The 26,991-nt window shown below is 40.5% G+C and overlaps 1 protein-coding gene across 1 annotated transcript in view; it reads left to right on the top strand.

Moving 5' to 3' along the window:
* The first annotated feature begins 3,172 nt into the window (after positions 1–3,172).
* Positions 3,173–26,991, top strand: part of RPS6KA6 (ribosomal protein S6 kinase A6) — a 41,784-nt gene continuing 17,965 nt past the window's right edge. Inside the window, exons 1-8 of the mRNA XM_086619941.1 lie at positions 3,173–3,253; positions 12,965–13,024; positions 16,557–16,673; positions 20,497–20,578; positions 21,425–21,505; positions 22,019–22,098; positions 24,941–25,047; positions 25,348–25,385. Coding sequence (XP_086476067.1) covers positions 3,173–3,253; positions 12,965–13,024; positions 16,557–16,673; positions 20,497–20,578; positions 21,425–21,505; positions 22,019–22,098; positions 24,941–25,047; positions 25,348–25,385 — 646 coding nt within the window. The remainder of the gene's footprint in view (positions 3,254–12,964; positions 13,025–16,556; positions 16,674–20,496; positions 20,579–21,424; positions 21,506–22,018; positions 22,099–24,940; positions 25,048–25,347; positions 25,386–26,991) is intronic.

The following is a 26,991-nucleotide window of genomic DNA, read 5'->3' as shown; positions in this document are numbered from 1 at the left end:
ACATAGAAACTGGTTACTTTGAAACCCTCATCTAATAAAAGCACCTGGCAGAGGAAAAAGTGATTCTACTGTTGTGCTGATCATACAATGACCTGCTGAGGAGCATAATGGGCAGAACTTGCTGAACAAATTAAGGTACTGGAATGTAAAAAATATTCAGCTGAAAACTGCACACCAAGTGAGATCTGATATCCATACAGTCATGGACACGGGCTAGATTAGATGCTCTAGAAAAAGATAAAAAAATATCCAAATATATAATATTTAAATACTCATTGGAACCCAAGACATGAGGCCTTGGTCTTCCTAAATTAATGACTTGCTATTGTATTTTTGATGTTTTATTTCCCCGTAAAAGACTATTTTGGGCGGGGAAGATCTTGCTAAGTTTTAAATGTCAGTGAAGTTTTCCCCTTTTTATTGAACACCTTCTGCTTCTTTGCTTGTGAGACCTTGAGTAAAAGAAATTCTGAATTTACTTTTTCCTATTCAGTCGTTATTATATCTACATGTATCATAATTTCCCTTTTATAGTCTTTGACACAAAATGAATAACAATCCTAACTTATTTGATTATTGCTTTTGTCTGAACTTCTCAAACATTAGTGTTAGGACTTTGTGGATGCAGAACACTTGTTTACAATCTCTTATTGTTTCAGGAAAAAGGAAAAGCCTCAGTAGCATTAAAAAATATCAGACACAGGGAAATGGCAGATGCAACACAAGTTTTAGACATGAGTTCTTGCTGAGCACTCAAGCACTTTCAAAAAGTCACTTCTCACTTGATTTCCTTTATATTTAAGTTAAGATCTGCCTCATGGCACTGCTCGAGTACACACGCATTTAATCTCACAGAAAAGATTTGGCCATTTGGCTTCTTGTGGATGCACACCCGTCGTACCAACAGAGCCACGGGGGTAGGCAGCTGTGTGTGAACCACAGGCTCCTGGAGCTGGGGCTGGTCCCTTAGTCTCCTGTCACTTAACTGCTTGAAAAGCTCCTGAAGTCAGGCTGAGAGAGTTGGGCTTGTCCAACCTTGGGAAGAGACAGCTCTGGGCAGACCTTCGAGCAGCCTTCCAGTACCTAAAGGAGCTACAGGAAAGCTGGAGAGGGAATTTTTACAAGGGCGTCTAGTGACAGGACACAGGGCAATGGCTTTAAACTGAAAGAGGGGAGATTTCAATGAGAACTAAGGAAGAGAACTAACTAATTCTTCCCTCTGAGGGTGGTGAGTGACTGGAACAGGTTGCCCAGAGAAGCTGTGGCTGCTCCATCCCTGGAAGTGTTCAAGGCCAGGTTGGATGGGGCTTTGGGCAACCGGGTGTAGTGGAAGGAGTCCGTGAGACTAAGTACTAGTAACTTTAGTCCTACATTTTCTTGCATACTTTTTATTTTCGGGAGGATGAACATTCCTGGTACACGCTCCCCATTTCAGTCCAAAACATTGGTCTTTCACGGTTGAGTTACAGACCTTTAAAAATAGGTTTGCAATGGAAATGCTGACACACCGGCCGCCTGTGGCTGCGGTGACACACTCACAATTGGCAACTCTTCGGCAGGCGGGGTGGCAGGGAGCCGGCGGCCGTCAGCTTCGTGGAACAGCGCGCTCCGATTTAATCAAGGATACAGCAGCACAGCAGCGTACACTTGTTCCTACGATGGTTGACTTCTGAGTTAAAAAAAAAGGAGCACAGGAAAGCATTTGGGACTACGGGGTGTACTGGCTCGTTCCCTCAGTCGTGCTAATTTCATCAAAATTATTTGGCAACTAAGAACCATAGAATCACAGAATGGTTTGGGTTGGAAGGGACCTTAAAGATCATCCAGTTCCAACCCCCCTGCCATGGGCAGGGACACCCTCCACTACACCAGGTTGCTCAAAGCCTCATCCAACCTGGCCTTGAACACTGCCAGGGATGGGGCAGCCACAGCTTCTCTGGGCAACAAGAATGGTTTGAGACTTCCTTTGCTACCTTTACCTAAAGTGCAGGGCTTCATGCAGGGTGCTTAAATAAAAACTCAGTGTCAGTGAGGCAGTGAGGCAGTTTTCTACCCTTAAAAATACGCATTTTTGATGGCATCGCTGAGTGTTTTCCAGCTCCTAAGATCGAACAGTGACAGAGAAATATTACTTTTTCATCCACGATCTTTTTCCTGCCCCCTCAGCTTTGGAAATACTGCGGTGTTTCTCTCTAAACACCCGCTCGGAGACAAAAGCGCCCGTCCCCGCGGTGTCTGTGACCACGGCGGAGCCGCTCCGCGCCCTCGCAGCCGCGCACACGGCTTATTCCCGCGAAGAACCTCGGAGGAACCAGGCTGCGCTTTCCCACTTTCCTACCACCTCTGGATTTTGAAAAACAAACGAAACTTTCTGGGTTTTACCCCTCTGTCCCGCCGCGGGGAGGGAGAACCTCTCTCCTCACAGCCCCGAGTGCCGCCTCCTCACGCGGGAGCTGCGCCCCGCGCGGGCCGCCCGCGCCGGAGGGGCACTCCGGGCACCAGAGGGGCACTCGGGGCGCCGGAGGGGCACTCCGGGCACCAGAGGGGCACTCGGGGCGCCGGAGGGGCACTCCGGGCACCAGAGGGGCACTCGGGGCGCCGGAGGGGCACTCCGGGCACCAGAGGGGCACTCGGGGCGCCTGAGGCGCGGGCCAGGTGTTCCCCTGCGGGTCTGAGCGGGGGGTTCTTCACTCACTTAACACGATCCCTTTCCCCACTCCCTTTGTTTCGCTTCAAACGCCTCCGTGCCGCTCTCCCGCACCCTCCCTCCCGTCTCCCCTCAGGCGGAACCTCCAGCGCCCCGCTCCCGCCGCCCGTCCCCGTCCCCGTCCCCCCTCAGCGAGGCGCCGGGCGGCCGCGCGAACGTTCACCGCACGCGCGTCACCGCTCCCCCCGCCCCCCCCCTCCCCATGCAGGGGATTCTCCGGCCCGCTCTGACGTCATCCCCACGCCGCGCAGGCCCGGCCCCCGCCGGCCGCCATGTTGGGGGGTGTGCGCGGGGGAGCGCAGAGCGGAGCCGCCCCCGCCGGCCGGCAGCAGCGGTAGCGCCAGCTCCGCCGCCGCGCTCTATGGGCAGGAGGAGCGGGGGGTCCGCCGCGGCCGCCCGCCGCCTCTGAGCCGGGGAACGCGCAGCGGCTGGCGGCGGCCGCCCGGTGAGGAGGAGAGCCGGGACATGGTGCCGTTCGCTCCGCTGGAGGACGCGGAGGAGCCGGAGCCCCGCCACAAAATGGAGCTGTACGTGAGCGGCGGCGAGGTCAGTGCGGGGCCGGGGCGGGCGGGGCTCCCCGCGGGCACCTGCGTCCCCGCGCCGCGGCCCCCCCCGCCGCCCGGGAGCGGCCGGGCCGGGGGCGGAGGGCAGGCGGACCGCAACGCCCCCGCCCCCGGCCTCTCCCCGCGTCCGCCGCCCCTCACCGGTTTCGCGAGTCGTCCCCGTCCCCCCCCCGCCTCGCCCCGCCTCGCTGCCCCCGGTCACTCCGCCGCCCTCCCCCGCCGGATCCCGGCGCTCTCGGCGGCGCCGCCGCCGCTTCCCCGCCTCCCTCGGGATCCCCCCCCCGGCGCTGCCGGCCCCCGCCGCTCGGGCACCCGGCCTGCTCACGCCTCGCCCCCCGGAGCAGCCGCTCCGGGACCGGCCTTCCCGCGAGCTCGGCCCGTCCCGGGAAGGCGGCGGCCCCCGGGCGCGGCTCGCAGCCCCGGCCCGTCCCCGCGGGCCTCCCCCGCCGCCCTTGGCGGCCGCTGCCGCGCAGCCCGAGCTGCGCCCGGCGGCGGCTCCCGGGCTCGGGACGCGACGGCGAACCGCGCTCCGCTCCTGGGTGCGGGCTGCGAGGCAGCGGTCACACGTGCGGAGCGGGAGAGCCGCGGTCGCCGGTACGAACGGTGCCTGTTAACGAGCCGTGGAGGCGGTGGGCTTTGTGTCGCCTTCTCAACAGCGGTCATGTCACAGCTACCGGTTCCCAGTTAACTCTGGAGGGTTGTGGTTTTTTTGTGAACTGCCTCAGTTTGGTGGCCGCAGCTCCTGTGGAAAGTTGCTTTAACTTCGGAAAATTTGGTTGTGCTAAACTGGGTGCGTATCCAGGTAGGTTGGCGCTAGGAGAGGTCCCTTTGCTTTTTCATGGAGTGGTTGTGTGACGATTATCATGCACGCAACTAACAGAAAGAACTAGGAGTGTGTGACTGAGGTTTGGATGCTTAAATGTTGTAAAGAATGAGGAATGACTTCGAGAGTGTCGTCAAGGTATTGCTTAGTACTCTAGGTTCATCCATAGGCAAGTACCACATGCTATTTAAAAGAAAATAAATGGTAAAACTAGTTGTGCTGTAATAAGACGTGTATCTCGGCAGAACGTGACACTCAAGTATTAAAACTTTTGCACTTTTAAATCAGAAGCGTAGGATTGCGGATCAGGTATCATCAGGTATGACAAATAAAAGATTACACCTAGGTGTATTAAGCACACAAAAGATGTTATCTAAATAAAGCTGCTTAAAACTGGTCAGACTTGCTTTCCGTGATGCAGTAGGCTTTTCTTATCATAAGTAAAAAGGTCTGTAGCAAATTTGTTTCGAGGGTTAAAGTTTTGGAAAGAGTGAAAGGATATACTTTAAGGATCTTGTTGAAATTTTATTCTCTGATAAAAAAATTTACATGTAAAGGAAAAAAAAAAAACCCAAGAATTCACAATAGGAATAAAGCCATGAGGTTTTAAATTTCTTGGGGTGGGTTTTTTTTTTTACTTTTCGTAGCTGAGTACTGTAATTACTGAACATGCATTTCTACGCCGTGGCTGCTGCACTGTAACACTTTAAAATACTCTAATGATCTAATAATACTTGCCGCAATCCCTATTCTGTAATGTTAGAGAAATCCTAATTATGTTAGTGAAGCTACAGGTGAGGATTAAAAAGTCAGCAGAAGTATTAAGGCTTATTTGTTAATCTTATGGTTTGTAAAAATAGTATGCTGTAGTTAAGGCGTGAGACTTATTGAAGGTCTGAGAACTTTCTTGGCCCTGTTGATCCGTTCTTTAAGAATATCGTGATACATCAGTGTTAAAATCATCAAACTTAAAGTATGGCAACTGAAATGTGAACACTTGTGGTTATTGCGCATCTCAGTATTTTTTTAGCTGGACAAATGCTCCTCCGTGGAGACTGGTGTGACTCTGAATTGTGTTCAGTGCTGCCTTTATGTATGGATTTTGCTGTAAGTAGTGTCTTGGCAGGAGGCTGGAGAACCAGCCCTAGGTCCAGCACAGCGGAGCTCAGACAGGTAGTTCTGCTGATGGTGTTGACATTTAAGTTGTCTCCGAATTCGTGGCTGGGCTCGGGCTAATGAAGAGACGTGAGCTTGGCAGCGCGCGGCGGTAGGAGCCTGGTTCCGAAGTCACGCTTGTCTCGCTAGCGGAGCAGAGGGTGATGGATGTCCCACTGACACAGCACTGTGTTCATGACATCTGAAGGCAACTGTTGGCAACAATCCTTCTTCAAGTTGTATTTTCTGCAAGCCCGTACATGAACTTATTACTTAACAGGGTCTGCGTAAAACTGTTTCTGTGGTGCTCTGATTAAAATGAGACACCGTGTTGTCCGTGTTGCGTTTGGCTGGCAGCGTTTGAGACTTCATTTGTGCCAAAACCACTTTCTTCAAGCTGCGTATGAAGTTCCCAAATTACGTTAGCAGATACTTGTTATTGTCATAAAACTTTACATTAAAGTGCATCTCAGGGATGTGCAGTACTTTTCACTTGTCGGAAATCTACATTCACATGGTTTGAGGGTTTAACAAAGTTTTGTGTTAATTAATTTTGGTTTGGTTTGGATTCTTCACTTAAATTTTATAGAATTCATTATAGCCTGTAGTACTTACTACAACCTTATGTTGGCGATCCGATAGAGCTCGGTGACCTCAGCCTCTCTGGAACTGCAGTCAACAGTGTTACTGTCAAACAGCCCTACGTTTTGAAGACTAACTTACTTGCGTTTACTAGTGCTCTTGCCCATCACTTGTGGCATAGGAGGAAAAAATCTGAGAAGCAATTTTCTCTGAGGAATCTGCTTGTTGACTAAATTTAGGATGATGTTATTAGAAATAAGTGCGTTTCCAGTGAAGCAGCGCTCGTGTTGACTTGACGAAGTGAAAATAGTTGGCAAGGGAAGGATGCGATCTTAAAGGTCGCAAACAAATTCTCATGCTTTCAAGGCATAAAAACAACATGAACTTTTGGAAGAAATTTAGGATTGAATTAATTTGCCCTTTTCCCGTTGGTGGTCTCTGAAGTGCTGGGGATGATGTTTTGGAGTGTACACTGTGCAGTTCCTGTCTGTTCTGATATTCCTGTGACAGTGCCACTTGTGAAGCGGGTTTGTGACTGTGGGAATTCCTTAAGCCGAGGTAGGAAGGGTTGGTGTCATGCAGTTTAAGCTTCAAATATTGAGTGAGCTTCTTTCCTCCTAAATATAGGATTAGTGAGTGTTTTCATGGTAATAAAAATAAGTACAAGAGTGTTGATTATAATCAACTGTTGTAGATTATGAAAATATGATTGCAGCCTACAAAAAAACAGGAAAGTAAGTGTTAACATTTTATTGACCAAGCTGAATGAAATGCAAAATTACTTGGAATTGGGCAGGATACAGTAATTTTGGAGTTTTCTGCCCCTTTAATAGAAGTAGTCTTGAATTTAGAAGTGTAATTGACTTAAGTGCATGCTGTTTGCAATACATGAATGTTGTGAATTGCATAAATGAAACCTCATACTCAAATATTTATTTTTGAAATAAGTACCTCAGAAACCAGTTGCTTAATTGGCTGACAGGGACAAGGGAGACAAGGCTGGAACAGCAAAGTGGCTGGAAATTAAAGTATTCTGCTAGAAAACTGGGCTGCGTTGAAAGTTGCTGCCTTCCAAAAGTCATGCTCATGGATTGAGCTTTGCTGCTGTTGTACGTGGTCTGTTGCCTGTGCCAATTTAAATAAATACATCTTTGATTTGGGCTGATGATTTTAGTCCATCCTCTTAAGCGTGTTGTGAGCCCGGTCTGTCAAAGGCCACTGAATTTTGTCAGTGTTCGGAGTTGCATAACTCCTTTGTGAGTAATTACTGGCAGTGACGTGGATGACTCAGCTACCTAGTTTTGTGCATCTCTGAAAATCTCCACAATTAGATGGTGTTATGTTAAGAAAAGAAGGTAACAGGATTGCATGTAACTTGGATTGAGTGCCCTCAGCCATTGCCACAACGGACAGTTTTTATAAAGACTTAGGAGAACAAGCGGCCTTAAAAAAAAAAAAAAGGAAAAAAAAAAAAAACACACAAAAAACACAACCAGAAAAAAACCTAAAAAAAAAAGCCCAGTAATACTCTTAAATGGCAAACAATGAGTGTCTTTATGCATTGAAAAGTGCTGCAATATAATGACTCTGTTTTGGTCTACCACTTTTGAAGATCATTTGGGAAATCTGCTATGGTATTCTGAGTCTCTAAAAGGAGCAGGGGGTCTGTTTGAGGGAGCTCACCTTGGTTCCCACGGGATAGCTTTGGAGAGGCTTCACAATAACCTAAATCAGAGGAATGGCATGGTTGTTAACTCCTAATATAGAGAATTTTAGTATTTGCATAGATGTACTTCTTTACTACATGAAGAATAAAATTTCCAGTATGTTGTTTTCCTCAAGTTTAAATTTTGCCCTTTCCCAGCATTCTCTTATCTGCCATTAAACATGATTTCCATGTTCCACGCTGCCCTTTGATGGGGTTACAGTCATCTCCTAGACAGGCGGTAGTGAGAAGATCTCAAGTCCTTTACTGGTTCAGTGATCCCTGTGCTTATGGTTAGGTTTGTGTCTTGTGATGGCTCTAAGTAGTCTGAGACACACGTAATTCGCCCCTGATCTCTGATAATGGGAAGGATCAAAATGTTCTCTTAAAATTATATGTTGCAGAAGGCTTGTTATCCTGCCTGAATATGTGGTTTATTTGCCACAGGAAAAGAACTTTAGAACTTTACCTAGTAATTGGTCACAGGTTTAGGTTGTTGGTGGTTTTTTTCAAGGTAGTTGGCTTTATCTTCCTCTCTCACTTGGTAAGTTTAAAGAGAGCATTGAGTTACCCAGCGTCTTCCTCCTGCGAGCAGAGCCGAGGGGCTGAGGCCACAGCAGAGGGTGGGTGGAGGAGAAGAAGGTTCAGCGGAGACCTGCAGAGCCTCACGTCGTGGGCACCGCAGGCAACCGGACATCCTTCCTCCGGCCACGTCAGGGCAGGGTGGGACAATGCGTCCGGTAACCCCAGCAGCACCAGTTCGCCTTCCGCTCTGTAGGGTCGGCTGCTGTGCTGGGAGAGATTGTTCCTTCCCAAAAGCAGGTGAGCTCAGGCAGTGAAGAGCACCGAATCCAGCTTGGGCACCTGCGTGCCATAACAATATCTACTTTTTTAAAAAAGTAAAAAAAGCCTGTTGCACGGAGAAAAGTTGTGGATGTTTTATAGGAAAAACAGGTGCCTTCGAGCCTTCAGTTTGTTGGCAGTGACTTCTAGACAATCTTCAAAAAATAATAAAACCCCCCACCTGTGTGGCTGTGCACAGAACCCCCAAATTTCTCAAATGTGTCTCGGGAACCCCCAAATTTCTCAAACCTATCTCAGGAAATAAGATTCAGTAGGCCAATGTGTTGCTAATTAAATTAATGATGCAAACTCTCTGCAGATGTAATTCAATATAAATGAGGAACAACTGTCGTCGTCTTAACAGGATTTTTTTTCAAAGTCTTTTCAAAATAATTGGGATTTCTAATGTAAGCTTTGACTCTAACATTTTGAAATACAAAAGTATTACTCAAAATACTTCTGTGAGGAAGCAAACTGGTTTGTCTTGTGTTCATTTGGAAGAATTGAGAGGTGTAGGTCTGGTGACTGTGGCTGCAGTAACTTTGCAAACTGAGTGCAGTGAAGGAGGAGCCGTGGAGGGATGCAGAAGCTTTTGTTGATCCATGTGTAGGATTTTACCTGTTTGAAGCCAGACTAGATTATACGTGAGTGGTGACAAATAACTCTTTCTACTTCTAATAATACTATGATTATAAAATTCCCAGTTGTTTTTCTATAGATTTTTTTTCATTCTGTTTGAATGCCTAGATGAAGACATGTAAAAACAGGGCAGAATGAGCCAGCTTTGTATCTTCTATTTTTCCACGTAGTTAGGCATTTTTGTTGGCTGTTTGTCTAGCTGCTTTCCACCAAAACCTATAGGTCCACCAAACCATAACGCATTTACTGTGTAAACTTAAAAATCCTTAACATGGGGCAGACGGTAATTACAGCAGAACAGACGAATCCCAGTATTACCAAAGACCGAGATGATCAGGGGAAAAACATGTGCAATAATAGTTAAGCTTTTTACCAGCCCACAAAAGCCCTGTGGATGTTCTCCCAAGGTGGCAGGGTATCATCCCAGCTGGCCATGGGACCCAGCGCTGCTATTTAAATCAGATTGGCGTCGGAGGATTGGGTCTCTTAGCCTGCATCTCTGGAAAAGTAAGTTTCTTACCTGCCAGGTTGTCTGACCTTAGCTTTGTTCTCTTTTTTTTCTTTTTTTTTTTTTATGTAGTTGTTTTAGTTATTTTTGTACTGATCAAAAATGTGGACTTTCTCTAATTGAAATTAATTTTATTTGGAAAGTATTGCCGCTCTTTGCCTGAATGTCTGAGCATAGTTTGTGTTTTAATGAAAGTTAATACTTCAAATGTTCAGTTAGTTGTAGGACTTTAGCAGTACTGAAAAGCAAAATTATTTAGGATGAAAGAATCTCCTTCAGAATAGTGATACTTGCTTCCTTTCACCTGTTCTCTTAGAGATATGTTCTTTCTAATTTGCAGTAATAAATTTAATTTGTGTGTTCATAGATATTTACTAAGTAATGACTTAGAGTAAAATATTTCTGTTCTGTATATCTTTCTGCATAAATATTAATGATTAAATCACTCTAAGGGATCTCAGTTGTCTGTGGAAGCAGAATTTGGTTTCCATAAAGGTGGAAATTAAGTATTAATTGTAATTTTTTTTTTTTTTGCCTAATACGAGAGATGGTGGAAACTTCTAGTTACTGAAACTTGGCCAGTATCAGTAACTGTATAGAAGATTAATTATTTTGGTTTTGTCATTGATTTTTTTTAACTGAATAACTAGCCAACTACCAGTTTTTTAAAACTACTAGACTTTGGGTTGTAATCCAACAGATTTGTTGCTGTTTGTTGTTTTGGCTTGGTTTTATTTAGTGGATAGCGACTAGCTTTCACAAGCAAATAAGGCGAAAGTGTAGTCGTGTATGTCGGGCAATAAAAGTAGATTCATGTACTTGAACATCAAATTCTTTGGACTAAAAATTGGCAGGCATCCCAGTCTTTGTAGTTGTAGAGAGACTGGACACGAAAAAAAAAAACAAAACACACCAATCCATGAGCAACAATGAAGGGGGAAAGTGCATGATAGGAAATTGTTAATTAAGATGACATTTGATTACCTGCCATAAAAATCCAATAACTTACTCTATTTGATTTGCCAGAAAGCTGAAATGATGCCTACGTGGCGTGCTCAGGAACTGTGTAGCTCGAATAACGTGCTGATTTTTGGTTCAAAACCCCGTGCCAGCAGCGACAGCTTTCTGTATCGGATCGCCTGGAGTTACGCTACTGTTTTCAGTGTATCTGTCGTTCCTCTGGCTAGTGGTGTTGGTTCCAGAGCTTAAATTTAAGTAAAAAAACCTTGGAAAACGTTGACCATATTTAAGGAAAGTAAAGCTGAAGTGCACCCGTAAGTTCACTTTAAATTAAAGTCCATGAGCGAGGAATTGTATCGTGTTTCTGAGCATGTGGAATAGGAACCCGGTTTCTTACTTGGTAGAAATAAGTTTTTTGGACAATTTTGGTGGGCTTCACATTAATTGACGCTCGATTGTAGCCTTGTGATTTTGTGAAAAGAAATCAGGTGGCAGTGAACCATCTGAAATGAGGCTGGAGTTCATATCTCGTCTGAACTTCGGCGTTATTTCTTGATGTATCTGATTAATTCATACAATGACAAATATAGTGGGCGTCATATCCCCCTCGGTATCTAATTTGGAAAAAATAGTTATGTGAAAAAGAGTAAGATATGTAGCAAACGAGTAGCGTTGTTTTCTGTAGCGTATGTGAGGTTTCTGAAGCCAGGGTAACAGTGATTTTTGGCCTTGGGAAATTAGAGGGGCAATGCATGATACGTATGAATGAGGAACATGTGTTGAGCGTGGCAGCACTGGGTTGAACTGGTGGTTTATAGTTAATAAGAAGAGAATGTGGGTAAACTGGGGTTAAAATAAACAGAAACTCAGACAAGAGTGAAAGTAGCCAAAGCCTCATGTTACTTTCCTTGATTTTTTTTTTTTTTTTTTTTTTTCCAGTGAGGATGTAGTCTGGAAATAAGCACCAGTATCTTGATACAAAAATTGGAGATTTGATTTTATCAAAATCCCTAGTTTAAGACTTGGCTCTTAAAAGCCCTCCTTGAAATGGGGAGTGCTGGGCGAGCAGTGGGAGTGTTTGAGGTTTTGCTTGGGTGACGCAGTCGTGGTGGTATATTCCTGTCCCTTCAGCCCTGCTCGTTAGTCGGGTTTTTTGGCTAGGTTTTAAATCGGAGCGTGGCCTAAATGGCACGTCAGGATTCCTGTAGTCCTGCGTTTTACCGATCCGCACACCGATAATCCCACCAGGTCTCGGTATCTTAGGCATGTATTTCAGAGAAATTCAGAAGTACAATAAAAAGTCATTACCCAGTTCGAGAACTTAATCGCTGCAACTTCTGTTTTCAGGAAGTCGAAGTTTTCTTATGTTACTTGTGGTTTGTATTTTGTGCGAGATCTGTGCTGCATGAAGGTAGTGTTGCTGAGCAATTAACATATAAATAAATTAGCAGTTATCGCTAGCAACATCCATAATCAGCTTCACCTGTTTTGTCAAGTATTTCCAGTTTTTAATGCGTTTTGCGTGTTGAAACAGCATATCCTTTATATTTCTGATTTTTTTTGTTGTTTCAGTTGTTAAACAGCGTCGTTTGTTACTTAAGGAGAGCTTAAACTAAATGACTTCCAAATTATTTTTGCTGTGACTGTGGCTCGGCATCTTCTTTTTGCTTTTGTTTGAAGGGGGGGGTTAGGCAACTGCTAGCAAGTATTGTGCTCTTCAATTTAAGAGCATGTCATTTATTTCCTTCTGTCCACATCCATATCATACTTTTCTGCCTCTTACAGGTGTTATTTTTGAAATTGATCCGCAAATGTTTTAATACACAGTTTCTAAAGTATTGCATTAGAATTTGAGTACTCTATTTGCTAGATATTTAAATAACTTTCGATGCAAGCAAATTTTTAGAGGAATGTAGTTTTTCTAAGGAAATAGGTAATTATTTTTCTGCATAAGAGTTCCGTGATATATGTATTCTCTGTTCTACTTGGTCTTACACTTTTCCCTTTGCCCCCAAAAAATTTGAAATCACTTTTGAATCTTTTCTCCCTAAACTGCAAATTAATTTGCAGCAGCAGCCTTTAGTATTTTAGGTTTCTAAAAGCACCTGCAACATAAATTTTGTGCATAATGGAATAATTTTACATTAGTGTCATCTTGCATGGATGGAATCTATAGCTTTTAAAGAAGGAATTTTACATTAATTCCAATTAAATAACACTACGGAATGGCATTTGCAAAGGGATATGCTAAATTATACATAAGGGAGATGCTAAATATAACAAGTTACTAAGTAATAGTATTTGTTTGAAACTGAAGTTTTGAATTAGAGCAACAAGAACACCTGTTTTCATTTGTGTACTCTGAAATGTAAATTGGTCAAATTATGAATTCTGCTTATTTGAAATTTTTAGGTCTTAATGTTGTTTTTTGTTGTTTGGTTTTTTTTTTCTCTACATTCCCCTTCCTTCCCCTCTGCAGCTAAATGGCCTTAAAATGGCAGATGAGCCCATGGAAGAAGGCGAACCATATTCCTACCACGTAAGTATATTTGATGAATGTTCAGTTCAGACACTCGTTAGCTCGGCTTCCTTTTGAAGCACAATTTATGCGTTGCCTGCTCTCTAATAACTTTTTTGAACCTATCATTTTATTTGACCAGATCTGAAGAGGCTCTAAGTCTCAAAAATGATTTTGAAAATTAGTACCTGGATAGAGGCCGAAAGTGCCTCGTTTGGGAAAGTTTGTTGCACGAGGCAGTGCTCTGTGGGAAATGGATTCTGCATGCTGGAGAGAGCGTTTGCAGATCCCTCAACCTCTGAAAATGCTCAGTCCAACCTTGAGCCTTTTATACACAGGGTACTTAATGCTGCTCTTACTACACTGTCATCTGTTCTTGCGTTGTATTTTTTAATGTAGTTGCTGGACATTCACCTAGAAGGTACTTAATTCCTGCTGTTTTAGAACGGGATTAATTTTTACACTGGTATGTTAATTTGGCTTTTATGTAGAAATATCCCAAATAAACCCTGTTGAGCATGATTTTTGTCCAGTGCCTTGGTGCTGTGCACATGTAGGAGATGCAGAAGATGGACGTTCTGTATGCTGGCTGAGTCTTACACTAAACTTCGGGCTAATTCTGCGTGTGATGGAATGCCTGACTGCATGGAAAAATTGACCATAGCTTTTCAACACACACATCCATATATTTTTGAACAGGATCCTGAAAGAAGGTATCAAGTAGATCTTTTTGCCAGCTGTAACCGCTGCTTTGTATTGCGATAATAACTTTTTAAGTGAGTGTTTTGGAGAATAAACTCTTGAGGGTAGAAACACGAGGTGCTTGGACGTTTCCTGGTGTGGAGTAAGTAAATAAACTGTCGGTGTCATAGTCACCTTACACGTAGCAAAGAGAGATGAACACTGAGTTGTCTCAATTTTTCACTGTACTTGAACCACAAGGATGTTGCTGAGCTTGTTTGTTAGGTGCCTGGAGCTACATACCAGTCAAGCTGTAACGAAGTAAGGTGGCACAAAGCCATAAGTGATTGCGGCGTTTCTTTCAGCGCTTTGTCTTCTCTTGAACCTGCTGGGGGTCGTTACCTCTTCTGCAAGGCGACTCAGTGGGAGCTGCTACCTGAGCCCTCAAATAGATTTGCTGCTCAAGCAGCAGAGCACAAAATCAGATAACCAGATTTGCAGTTCATGGAGGCCAGACTAGAAATGGAAACCAAACTGGCTCGTCTGTCTGTTCAGCTCTTTACATGCTTGTTTCTTGTTGATGATGCAGAGATCTTTTTATACTCCAGTGTGTCAATTTTTAGTACTTTAATGATAGTTAAGAAGGTGAAGTTATATAGACGTCTTTCGTGAAGGTAAAACACTTTATAAAAAATAACTCATTTCGTACATCTGGAGTTATTCTTTCTCTGCACGGAAAACGTTTTCTCTCCGCAGTTCACATTTAGAAATACTCCGTTAGTCTCCGCAGCAACCGCGTGTGATGTCACAGGCTAATGACTCGAGGTGGGTGATCAGCAGAAGAGCAGATCAACTCTTAAAGATGTTCCCTCAGGCAAAGGGTCACAGTGTTAAGAAATACAAATTAGGGTGTCCAAGTGAAAAGGCTTCTGAATAGACTGTTTACGTATTTCATTGAAAGAACCAACCACACAACTTGATGTGTAACTAGAGGAATTGGTGTGTTTATCTATTGTCAGGTGACTTGAAATTGTAGTGTTCTTACCTGCCTTAAATTCCAGGCATGTGTTTAAAAAAGTAAAAAGTGAAGATATGTGCATCTTTCCTATGAATACATATATGCATAGTCAACAAGATGGATGGATGGATGAAATGAAGTTGGGGTCTATGTCAGCTGTTGAATTTTTGTGAACAAAGAGGGGAAATAAAGTAGTTTAGAGTGTGAATTCAAGAATTGACTTTGTTATCCAGCAGTGTCTTGTGTTAATACTTACCTTTGTGTGGGAAGCAGGTGGAACAAACAGGCCTCTTCCAGAAGGAGTATGAAAGTATGATGTAGGGGAGGGGAAAGGACTTGTGCTGTAACAGCTGGACTTCAGTTTGTGAATATACTAAGATATTAGCTTGAACTCTTTCTTCCTCACTCTGGACAAACAAAGCAATTAAGGCATAGACAGTTAATGCAGTGTGATGATTGCAAAAAAATCTTTTTTTTTAAATTATTGCAGTAAGCACATAAACATATTTAGATCATCAGATTTCTACCCTAAATTTCTGTGTAAAGCCTCCTAGAGAATTTCATCTAGATACTTCTGTATCAAGTCTGATAACACTGATTATAAGTTTTAATGGACAGTCTTGGGCAGCAAGACTTTCTGTAGTCAACCTGACTATAAAACAGTATTCTTTCCTAAAACCAGCTGTTTCATAAAGTGGTCAGGTGTTTTCCTGGTGGTGTTCATAGTTGTCATTGAGGGAGAGCAGTGCACTGTAGGTTGGTAGGGTGGTTTCTGGTCTGTACTAAGAGAAGCTTTCAAGAGGAAGACCTAAAGAGAGCATAGGAGCACCATTAATAATCATTTGGATACCCTAAAAGCAAAATACTGCAAATCAGTCGGGCTTTTCTGTTGTGATCAGGTTGTATTTGCTGTGCACGAGTAGTTCATTGGTGGTATTGATAGGGCTGAGAGGTGCTGCTCCTTCTCTACATGCGAGCTGAGGTTGCTGTTGGAGGCCTTAGCATGTGGTTTGCAGTTTCAAGGGTGCTTATTTTGACACCTCACAGAAATTCCTCTTGCACCATAAAAGCTGCAATACCTTGTCGGATTTGTTTTCATCATGAATGTTTGTCTTTTCATAATTGTAGCTGCTGTGCCCTGCTTTGATAAAGATGAGAGTAACAGGGAAAAGTCAATAGAATTCTAAATCTTTTGCTTACCTCAGAATTACCCTCAGCTTTCTGAAGGACGTCTCCACGTGGGATAGCCTTTCTGTGAGCTTTGCACCCCAGAGCTGTTTCTTCTGTTGGATGCAAGAATTTGCAGAGTTCTTAAGATGACTCATATCCTATTTATGCTCTTCAAATGATGCATATTCCTTTAGCTACAACTGAATGACCATATTTGTTATCTGCTGCTGTGAAAAGCAATAGTTACCTAAAATGATGAAATTCAATTTAGCTTTCACTAAGACTATTTCAGGAAAGGGAAAGATGAGAAGAGTAGTCACTGGGAAAATGAAAGGCTGATAAAACAGAGGTGAGGCACGGAAAGATTATCTTAGACTTGGATTAAAAATCTGTGTATTTATTCCTTTCATGTAAGAAAATCTGTCTTTGCTGTAGTTGTAATATTTGTGACAAAAGGAAATGAGCATTCTTTGAGAATTTCTTCAATTTAGAAATTTCAGATGCGTTTATTTAAGATGGATGGGAGAACTCATCATTCAAACAGCTTTCCCTTTGTGTGTTTTTAGAATTTCAAATATCTTGTTTAAAAAAAAAAAGCAAGCAGGCCTTTAGATGCACTTCTAACAAGAGTTTCTTAATTCAGGCCTGTTCATTGTTGTATTTTTGTTTGCCTTCAAATAATAGGATGAAGGAAGTGTGAAAGAAATTCCTATCACACACCATGTGAAAGAAGGATGTGAGAAAGCAGATCCTGCACAGTTTGAACTACTTAAGGTTCTTGGACAGGGATCGTTTGGAAAGGTAAGGTAAAAAATTTTGTCTGCATCTGATGTCCACTTTGAACCTGCTTTATCTTATTGATGTTTTACTTCCCCTGTTTCTATAACACCAGAAGGTTAAGTGTAAATGAGTGCCGGTAGGTGTGCTTGTGGAAATTGCCCTGTTCGGGAGGAAGTTATCCGTCCTGTTTTGCAGTTGGCTGATGTGGGTATTTGGTTTGGTTTAGTTTATACCATGATAAACTTTCCAACTTTGCATTTTTTTTAGAGGAAAAGTGACGTCTTTCTCCATAGATCTGTCCAGACAGTCAACCTGGGAGGAGTTAACTCAAGTACGTTTTTGGATAAGACAGACAGTGCCGTAGCAGAGTCACTGGGAATGTCTGAAAAGTTATTGACAAATTTAATCTCTTTCCAATCTTGCTGTGGTGCCAAGGGAGCACCGTTGATAGCAGGACACCAAGTAATATAAGAGACAGAGAGGCAACAGTCTGGGTCTCTAGGCAGGAGGGTGAGTCAGTAGCAAATTTTAGGAGCTCTGCCATGGAAAGTTATGGTTTGCTTTAACTGGAGAGAGAGGCATGTTTGTGGTTCATCTGGACTCGCGTCTGCAGCTTCATGGGAACGATGGCACCAACAGCAAGGGATTTCACCAGTTGGGTTATGGAGTTAGGAGTGGTTTTTCTGCAACAGCTCTGGTGTTGTCAAGCTCTGTTTGCCTAATGCCGTGGCTATTTGAAATAAAATCGCGGTGTTTTCAACTACCTCAAGACTTCATAGCAGCATCTGGTGAGGAATCGGAATGAAGGATGTCCCTGTTCCATATAGGTTGCCTTATGTCTCCTGTAGGGTAGGTTGATGCTTGGGAGGCACCAGTCGTGTGATAAACATCGATAGACACTGACAGAGGAGACAGCAGTTTGTCCTTTAATAATGGTACTTGACATGCTGTGAATGTTTGACTTTTTTTCAATACATCAAAGGTGTATTTGTGTAGATTCAGAGTAGTGATTGTGGTCATTTGGAACTTGAACCAGAGTAACAATAAAGTAAAGAACCTGGGAAATGTATTTGACATTTTTTGTTTTGCTGTATTTGTCAAGGGATCTGCAGCTAAAAGGCATTAAGTGAACAATTATTCAAATAGGTTATAGAAGAAATACGGCAATTTTTTTTGTTAAAATAATTTCTTTTTGTAATGGGTCACAGTATTTCATACTGCAGAAATGAAATTAAAGATCAAATGTCTTCAGTCACTGGTTCAAAACACATTAATTAAAGTATTAATCCTAGTATATAAGAAGTATATAAGAAGCTAATTTATTTTTTAAAACCAGACTCTTAAACTAGATCTTTTGCAACACATAAAAAATAGACAATCGGCTTTACAGATGTTTCCATTTTCCTGTTCTTCTGCTGGTTTGTCTCTTATTGCAGGAACAAACTTCTGCACAGTTGTATGAGAGGGGGAAAAAAAAAAAATACAAACTAGATATTACTAAAACATTCTGGAAATAAGCGATAGTTTAGAAAATAGGCTTTAAAATATTTCTTAATGTTTTACAGCTTAAAAAGCATTTCTTTATCTGGTAATGTGGGTTGCCAGTTCCCTCAAACACTTCTCCTCTTCAGAGGCTACAAGACTCCACGTGTTTATTGCTCCTGCCTTGAGATGCCTTAAGCTGTCTTGGGGTTCAGCACATCGGTACGGATGTCTTAGCCCTGACTCAGCCAGATTCTGACTTTACAGAGCTCAGACTTGTGATAGCGTTAAGGAACACTGGCTCAGAATCCCACCAGCTTGGTGGGATTAGAGCTTTTGGAACCTGGCAGCGCTTGGTTCAGGAGCCTGCTTTAAGAGTCAGACAGTGGTTGTTGCACATCTGAACAGAGCTGCTCTGATCAGTGTTTGTTGTTTTCCGCTGAAAAGAGGAAACAAACAATGAAGATCAACGGCTCTTGCCTTCACGGTGTTGGTTTTCTCTCTCCAGTTCATATTTCCCAGGGGAAATATCTCCCTTTGGATTTAGCAAACACATGGTTGGTTTGCTCTGGCCTGCTCTAGTGCTACAGCCCATCCTCTGCCTGGCTTTCTGTGCAGGGTTTAACACTGCTGCACAGAAATAAAGGGTTAAACACGTGTCTGGTACTCAGTTTTTCTCATGAGCCTTGAAGAATGTTACAAGGCTTCAGCACCCAGTCTGCTAAAATTTCATAGAAATTTTAAAATTTCTGCTAAAAATGGTCTTTGGTTCACCGAGGTGAATCGCTTTGGGCAGTATGTGTCTGTCCTGATTGTGCTTTGCAATTAACAACCAACTGTTGCGTCTTCACGAGATGTGGGACTACGGAGGCTTTGTCTGCAAATGAAATAGATGGAAAACTTGAAATTTGGGTAGTTTTCAGTGGCAGCTGTTTTCATCCTTATCAGCTCAAATTTGTAACCTGTATGTGAATTCCGTACATTCTTGCAAGTACTAGTTTTTAAGCACTAAAATTTATTTGTACATGCTTATTAATATTTTACTTTTATAATTTTGAGTGTATTAATCTACAGATGTCTTATTTACTGGTGTTTGAATTACAGCCTTTACTATTTGAGCATCAGCATCATATAATGGGAGCGCAGTGCTGTGGGTCAGTGATTGGGCAAGTGTTAGACAAAACAAAAAGCCTGATAACCTTGAAACATGATGACATTTTTCTTCTAAGCAGAGCTTAAAATAAAAACAATCCTTTCCCAACTCTGTACAATTTAGTCAGGGACAATGTATGAATTTCTGATTCTTGAATGGCAAATTTGACAAGCTTATTTGATTATTTTTTTTAAAAAAAATCTATATTTAATAATTCCTAACAAAGTGTATATGTAAATAAACCTGATGTTAATGAAAATCTGAATAAAGTGAGATCAAAGAGGCAATTTTGGTACCTCTTGGCAATTTTTGGTGACTTGTTCTTTTTTTTTTTTTTTACAATACAAACATGCCTCATAACTAATAATAGCTATTATTAGAGCAACAACTTAGAAACAGGAGCTCATACCAAACCATTTTGTAAACTGAAAGACCTGGTAGGTAGAGTATTAGCGAAGATAACATGTATTTGTGCCGCATTGTTCTATCTAATCTTATTCTTTTCCTAGTGTCAAGTTATATACCATCTATCTTTAAAACTCCTCTGGAAAGAAAAGAGTAGAAAAACCTGTTGGAGTTGCTATTCCAGAGGGAAAGGGTGCTTTGATCTTAACTGGTGAGGTTTGCTTGCTTTCGTCTCGCCACTCTTTCGGAGTTCATGAATACAGCCTGCTACATATTTGAGACTTGGGTCAAAAATCTGAAAAATCTCTTAGGAGGTGGCAGACCAGGTAGAATTGTCCTTCTTTGAGAAAGTGATATCAAGAAACACATTTATATAAGTACTTGTTTTATAAGTACCTATTTAAATGGCTTATGAACTATACATTCTTTCTTATAATGACCAATCTGAATACTTCAGAGAGCTTGGTCGTGCGTGCGCCTCTAATCTGATGAAGGGAATGCAATTTTGCCTTTCCTTTCAAGATGTGTGCTTAGGAAAGAACACTGGAAGCTGTCTGAAATTAGTAGGAGGTTTGGAAATGCTTTGTGATAGTTGCTTATTCAATTGCTAAGTTTGCTTATGCAGAAAGACTTATTGTGAATATTTGGAGTCTTCTCATTCCTCGGAGTCTTTGAGGAATGGGATGGGACGAGGGACGTGCCATCTCTTTGTCTGTGTAAATAAAGTTAAAAGTAAGACTTAGTAGTCAGGTTTACATAAAATACTTTTAGCAGTAATTTTAAAAGTGGTGTTTGTTTTACCAGGTCTTCCTCGTACGGAAAATAATTGGTCCTGATGCTGGGCAACTTTATGCAATGAAAGTATTGAAAAAAGCTTCTTTGAAAGGTACGTGTATCTTCTGAATTGAAACTTTAGAAAACGGTTTTCAGTGCATCTGTATCTCTTAAACAAGTCTTGTAAGTACTTATTTTTAAAATCTTTTTTTAAATCTTCAATATTTTTCAGTGAGTTCATGGCTCTTGTCTGACAGTAACTTTTTTTCTAGAGTAACTTGTAAGTTCATGTTTAAGAATTACTTTAAATCTGACCAGGTAGCTTTAATTATGCGGTAAAAAGTACTCTTTCAAAGTTAAAAATTGCATGATTTAATTCTGTTTAGTCTTTTCATTATATTAAATTAATTTCATAAGCAATTTTCCTTTTGTCTTTTGTTAAGCTAGAGCTCTACTGTGGTTAAAATTGTTAAGTCATTAGCTCTTGTTAGAGGTGCCATAGCAAGCTAACTTACTGCTTTGGCTTTCAGAAGACACTGTAGTAGATGAAAGTCCTCTGGGTGTAAATAGGGACCATTACTAGTTGAAGAGGAAAAAGTAATTTTGAAAGACAGAAAGTATATTTTCAGTACAGATAGTTCATTCAGAGGTTGAAGTTAAGTGCCTGGAGATGTAGATGCGAGCTTTATTCTTGAAAGTGATGTGGCTTGTCACAAAATATTGGACTGTGGTGGAAAAAAATGAAGACAAGAAGGAAGCCGGGTCAGGTCAGAAACAAAATAAGAGTTTTGTCGTCTGAAAAGATGTGTTTTGTGGGAGATTTAAAAATCAAAACCATAAGGTATCAAGGAAAAGTATTTCTTCAGACAGCAAAGACTTTGCATATGCTAAGTTCTGCTCCGTTTGTATCACACCTAATACATTTGTTTCATGCTGGTCTTTTGTTTTCTCTCCTCAGTTCGGGATAGAGTTCGTACAAAAATGGAGAGAGATATATTAGTAGAAGTAAATCATCCATTTATCGTCAAACTGCACTATGGTTGGTATTTATTTTTGCTACACTTGCTTTCATTACTAGAAGGCATAGCAGATCTTGTTCTTTCTCAGCCTTGTAGTGTCCAATTTAGTGCCTCAGTTAGGTTCCAGCAACTTCAAATCACAGGACCAAAAAAGCAATGTGAATACACATGTATATACAAGTTTTAGGTTAAGCCCTTTGGAAATTAAAGATTTGGAAAATTCTTACAAGTTCTGCAGAGAATTTTTTTACTTTTCATTGAGTAAAACCAAAACACAGTAATTCGCATACTTGGTGTTTCCCTGTTTGACAAAGGAGAAATAAAAGAACAGTATTTTAATGATCTCTTATGACTAAGATTGTCTTCTGTGAAGAAGCAGGTAATCATTCAATAAATTACCTTCTGTGTTGCTGAATTATTTCAATTTCATAACAAAAGTATTGCCTTTCACTGAAATTTCCAAGTTGTAAAAGCATTCAGATCACACAACTATTTGTCACACAACTGTTGATTTTATTTTTTATTTTTTTAAGCCTTTCAGACTGAAGGGAAGCTGTATTTAATATTGGATTTTCTCAGGGGAGGAGATGTATTCACGCGATTATCCAAAGAGGTAAGTACCTAAAATTTTATCTCCACTCAGTGTTAGATAGAGAGTTTTTTGCCAGTATAGGGTTGTCTTCTATAGCTGTTTCTCCCATATTTCTTCCATAGTCAAGTTTTTAATAACTTAGTTGGGCTTCCCTTATATGTTCTAGAATATATTCCTTAAGGAACATGTGTGTATTGATTAGTAGCCTAAGTTTTTCTTTAGTATCTGCAAAGTACAGTTCTTTTGTCTAAAAATGTTTTGTTGCTTGGAAACCTAGCTGAAGTAAATTAAGATTTAGCAATAAAGAAAGGGGATATATAGTTCTCCTGCTTGTAGTCAGCTTAGGTGCTCCTGGAAGTCTGCGTCTATAAGAGGTTTCTGCTGCATTGTAAAATTTCATAATGCTGTAGTACAAATCCTAATGCTTAATCTCACAAAGTGGGAACATTTAGGTTTTTTGAGACCACTGCCCTTCATCTAACATTGGCATGCGACTGCAACTTTAATTTTTCTATTTTTATTTTCTGGAAAAGAGAGCTTCAGAGGAAGCAATATGATGCAGCCTGGGTTTTTTTGTGGTGGTGTGTTTTTTTTTTTAATCATCATCAAATATTTATTATATGTTACCTTAAGTATTATGAACATGTTTATAAGACTTTTATTTTCTTTTTGCAAACCTTCAATAAAGATCTAAATCTTTAATGGCAATTTCACAACAACCTCACAGTGAAAGAGCTTTTCAATGTTTTCACCAGTGCAAATACATTTCTATTGCTACTGCATAGGAAAAGCCACTTTCTTAAATGAGAAAACTGGATATCTGACTGGTTTTTCATGACTTGGAGGTGGTTGTATCCCCAGTATGTAAGGCCATGAACTATTGTTTTTTTTCCCTCATATACTTTTTGAAAAAATAAAGCTGTACTTTAGGAACAGGCAAAAGAGAAGGAAGAATTTCAAGAGGTTTTTGTTTTCCTCTTTTATAAAAAGCTGACCTTGGTAAAACAGGGATCATCACTAAGAATTGAGCTCAAAATTAATTAACCTTGAGGCTGAAATGGAGGTTAAAAGCTGTCTTAAACAAACAGACCGACTTGTAAAGGGTTATTGGAACAGCAGGTAGGAAAGAGGTCAATCTCTGCTTTGATATAGGATGTCTAATTATAGAGGAAATTCTGGTATAGCAGGAAGAACTATTCACACAGCTGGGATTACCAAGTATGCAACATTCTTAAATAAGGGATGCGAGTCTGTCCATAATGAGACTAGCTAGGTGGTTGAAAGAGGCATGTATTCCCTTTGGGAATAAAGAAGTAATAATTCTCAAGTTCTCTTACTGTTAAGTCTCTACGTGATTTTTTAAAAATATTTCATTTACCTTCTATGATGACTTTTAAACACTGTGTGTATAGATAGGAAAGAAAAATCAGGCCTTTTTATTTTCTGGTGTGGAGACAAGGTATTTTCAAAAGTACATGGTAAAACAAAGACAGTGGACAATACACAAGGATAAATTCCCCATGGCATTTCATATTTGCCACACAAGGATTATTTTACATTAATTCGGTTTAGTACAAGGTTATTAAAACACTTTTGTTGGTCTTTAAATTCTGATGTGGGTATGAGAGTTTCAGCTGTGGACGTGAAATGAGTATTTAATGACGTTTTCATGCGTAATATTTAATGAAGTTGACATGCATTGTATTTAATTTGACACAGAAAGCAGTTTTAAATGAAATTATTATTGTGAGATTGTAGATGACCATTTAGCACCACTGCATTCTGAGATTTGTGTTTTGGCTGTTCCGAGGAGCAATGATATCCAAGGTTCCCTCTTGCCTTTTTGGATATGGATGAAAAACAGTATCAACATTGCTTTTTATAAAATCCAGGTGAAACGTTGTGTAGCATAACAGCTTTATCGTTCGTACAACGTTAACAGGTGTCACTGTGGAGGACAGGAATATTTCTGTTGCCAGCAGAACAGATTTCATGTGTGCCATTCAAAGCACTGCTCAGTTCACTACTAAGTCATTAAGCTCAGTTAATTTAAGTCTCGTTAGCTATCTACCGTGCGGTTGAGATGGCTCTTCTCCTTGTTCCTGCTGCATTCGATAAACAGGGGAATAGTTCACTGAATTTTTGGAGTTGAATTTGAAGTTTTAAAGGTTACTAGCTCCTTCGGTAACTTGTAGAACGTGACAAGAGCCAAAGCAGGCATGATTATTGTATGTGAAATTAGAAGCAACCTGTAGAGTATTTAGGACAGAAATGCATCTCTCTAAAATGCTCTATGTCCAACATCAGTTGGCTTTTCCAGCATCTCACTAGGGTTCTTTGCCTTTCTTCTCCTAAGACCAGAGTAGGTTCTTCCTACAAGTCCTACAGCAGATTCACATCATCGTTGTTTTCAGAGTGTTTTATTTTGCATACTTTTTGCTGAATTATTTCTACTTTTTTTTTTATATATATTGGTAACATGAATTCAGAGCGCTAGTCACCCAATACAGCAGTCATATACTGAATCTTATGATGCAGTGGAAAGCAGTCTCTGTGTGATTGTGGCAGAAGGAGTGCTGGTGGTCAGTAATGCCAAATGCAACAACTAAATTTATTACCTTAAAAGTTAGCTAATGCTCTGGAGTAATTGTTGATGTTTAAGTATTGCAGATAGTTGTTTGGTGTACTTGATGATTAGCCTATATGAGCATATAATTTCTGTTAGGTGAATTCATAAATTACGAGTTCATAAGGTACTTCTAAAACTTGTGTTGATGTTTAGGCAGACAGGTATTTTTTTTTAGATTGCAGTTTTAAAAACTGAAGACAAGATCAGAAGGTAAATCTATACAGTTCTTATTAGGTTATGTTTACAGAGGAAGATGTGAAATTCTACCTCGCAGAACTGGCCCTTGCTTTGGATCACCTTCACAGCTTGGGAATTGTATACAGGGACCTGAAGCCAGAAAAGTAAAGTAAAATGTATTTTACCACTATTACGTGTATTTTGCTTGTTGCTTTGCATTTTCCACTATATGTTATATTAAATATATATATTTCCACTATATAATATTATAAATGTTTTTGTTAGACTACGTAAACAAACATAAAATGTAAAAAAATATATATCTGTGATTTAAATTAAATAATATTGGCTTGTTAAATTAATGATGGAAGTTGGAGATCAAAGTTGTGAACTATTATATTTTAAATGTTATATGTAAGCATTCCTCTCTATGTGTATTGGTGAATGTGAATTTTAATTTTCAGCATTTTGCTTGATGAAGCAGGACATATCAAGTTAACAGGTAGGTAACATTTATTAGTACAGCACTTTGTGAACAAATTTCTTTTTAAGCCTTTAATTATAAGCCTAAGATATGTATAGGGGTAGCTGGATTATGTGTCCCAGTGTTTAGGATTTTTTTTTACTGAACAGATGTTTTCTAATAAATCTTTATCCTTTCACTATATAATAATTCTTTATATAGCATTAAGTATTTGTGTTGAAGTATTTAGATAGTCAGAGACTGTGTCTAATGGTTTTGGTCGTTTCCAGATCCCGTTGTTGGTGCAGGTTCCACAGATCAAGACGTAGTGTTAGCAGCAATATTGCTGTAAAGCACAGATGCTAATTGCTGTAGTAGAACGGAAGAAATGTAGTTGAAAATAAAAAAAAAGCAGACATTGAATATGTTGGATTTTTTCTTTTGGGAGCTCTAGTTCAGGTGTTGGTGTGTTAGTAACTAAAACTACTCGCTGTTCAGGTTAGAAAGTGAGCTGTATCAAGATTTGCTGTGAAAGGCCTTTTAGGTGAAGATCAAGAGGTTATAGGCCAGGCTAACAGTTGCTGACTGTGAGACTTTTAAAAGGCAGATTTCTGAAATACTACTACTGTTTTGTGTTTCTGGATTATCACTTCTAAATGCATATAAAATTGCAGAATAATGTTTTATGAGAAACAATTAAAATATGTATATTCTAGGAGATTATATATACAAAGGACTGACTATTTGGAAAACAAATTACTATGAACTTCTAAAAGCTTTAAATTACATCTAAGATGATACTTCTGTATTACAAATTTCATTATATATTTTGATCTATAGATATTGCACTTAGATTCCAAGAGAAAAAGCAGCTTTTTAAACTCTCAAAGTTTTGATGGAATAATGGAAATCAGATTTATAAAATGCATAACTTTTAAAGTTTTGCATTATATATTTAAATCTGATTCAATTCTAAAATTCTCACTTGCTTCTGAAAGTGGAAAGAATAATTGATGGGATTATTGATTAGCAATGACTTACCCTTTGAAAAAAGGCTTGAGACCCTCGTCTTGAGAGTTGGGCTGGTATCAAGGACTTGTGTATGGAATAGCACTATTCAAACAAGGAAAAGGATTCTGGAAATAAAGTGAGCAGATATGGAAGACTCTTTACCGAACTTGAGTCAGGTTGCAAAACTGTGTTGTCTTATATAACAACATTATTTTTAGTCTAAATTTAATTATTCGTCATTCAGTAATACTAGACCATGCAGACTGTGTTCTCTTTGAAACTCATTCTTACTTGTATCCTTTTTTTGTGTGTTAATAAAGCAGGCAATAAACAAAAAATGAGAATTTTGGATTACCTTAAGGCTCTAAATGCGTAATGTTTCAAATAGAGCCGTTATTATTTTGAGTAGTAATATCGATGGCTGTTCATCAATTTAATGTGACTTGTAGAATGGTTTTGGTAATATGTAGGAAACTAAATGTCTGAGGTGTCTGTAGATATCTGCAGCTTCTTGTTTCGTGAAGAGCTAGGATAATCACATAACATTACTGACAGCAAACAAAACCTGTCAACCCTTTGATTTTGACATATTGTATACAATCTTGTTGGTTTTTTTCTTTTCTAAAGTTCTTTA

This window comes from Tauraco erythrolophus, chromosome 13 (assembly GCF_009769465.1).
Source record: "Tauraco erythrolophus isolate bTauEry1 chromosome 13, bTauEry1.pri, whole genome shotgun sequence".
In the NCBI taxonomy this organism is placed as follows: domain Eukaryota; kingdom Metazoa; phylum Chordata; class Aves; order Musophagiformes; family Musophagidae; genus Tauraco; species Tauraco erythrolophus.
The sequence above is the reverse complement of the archived record's forward strand: the minus strand, read 5'-3'. Positions and strand labels throughout refer to the sequence as shown.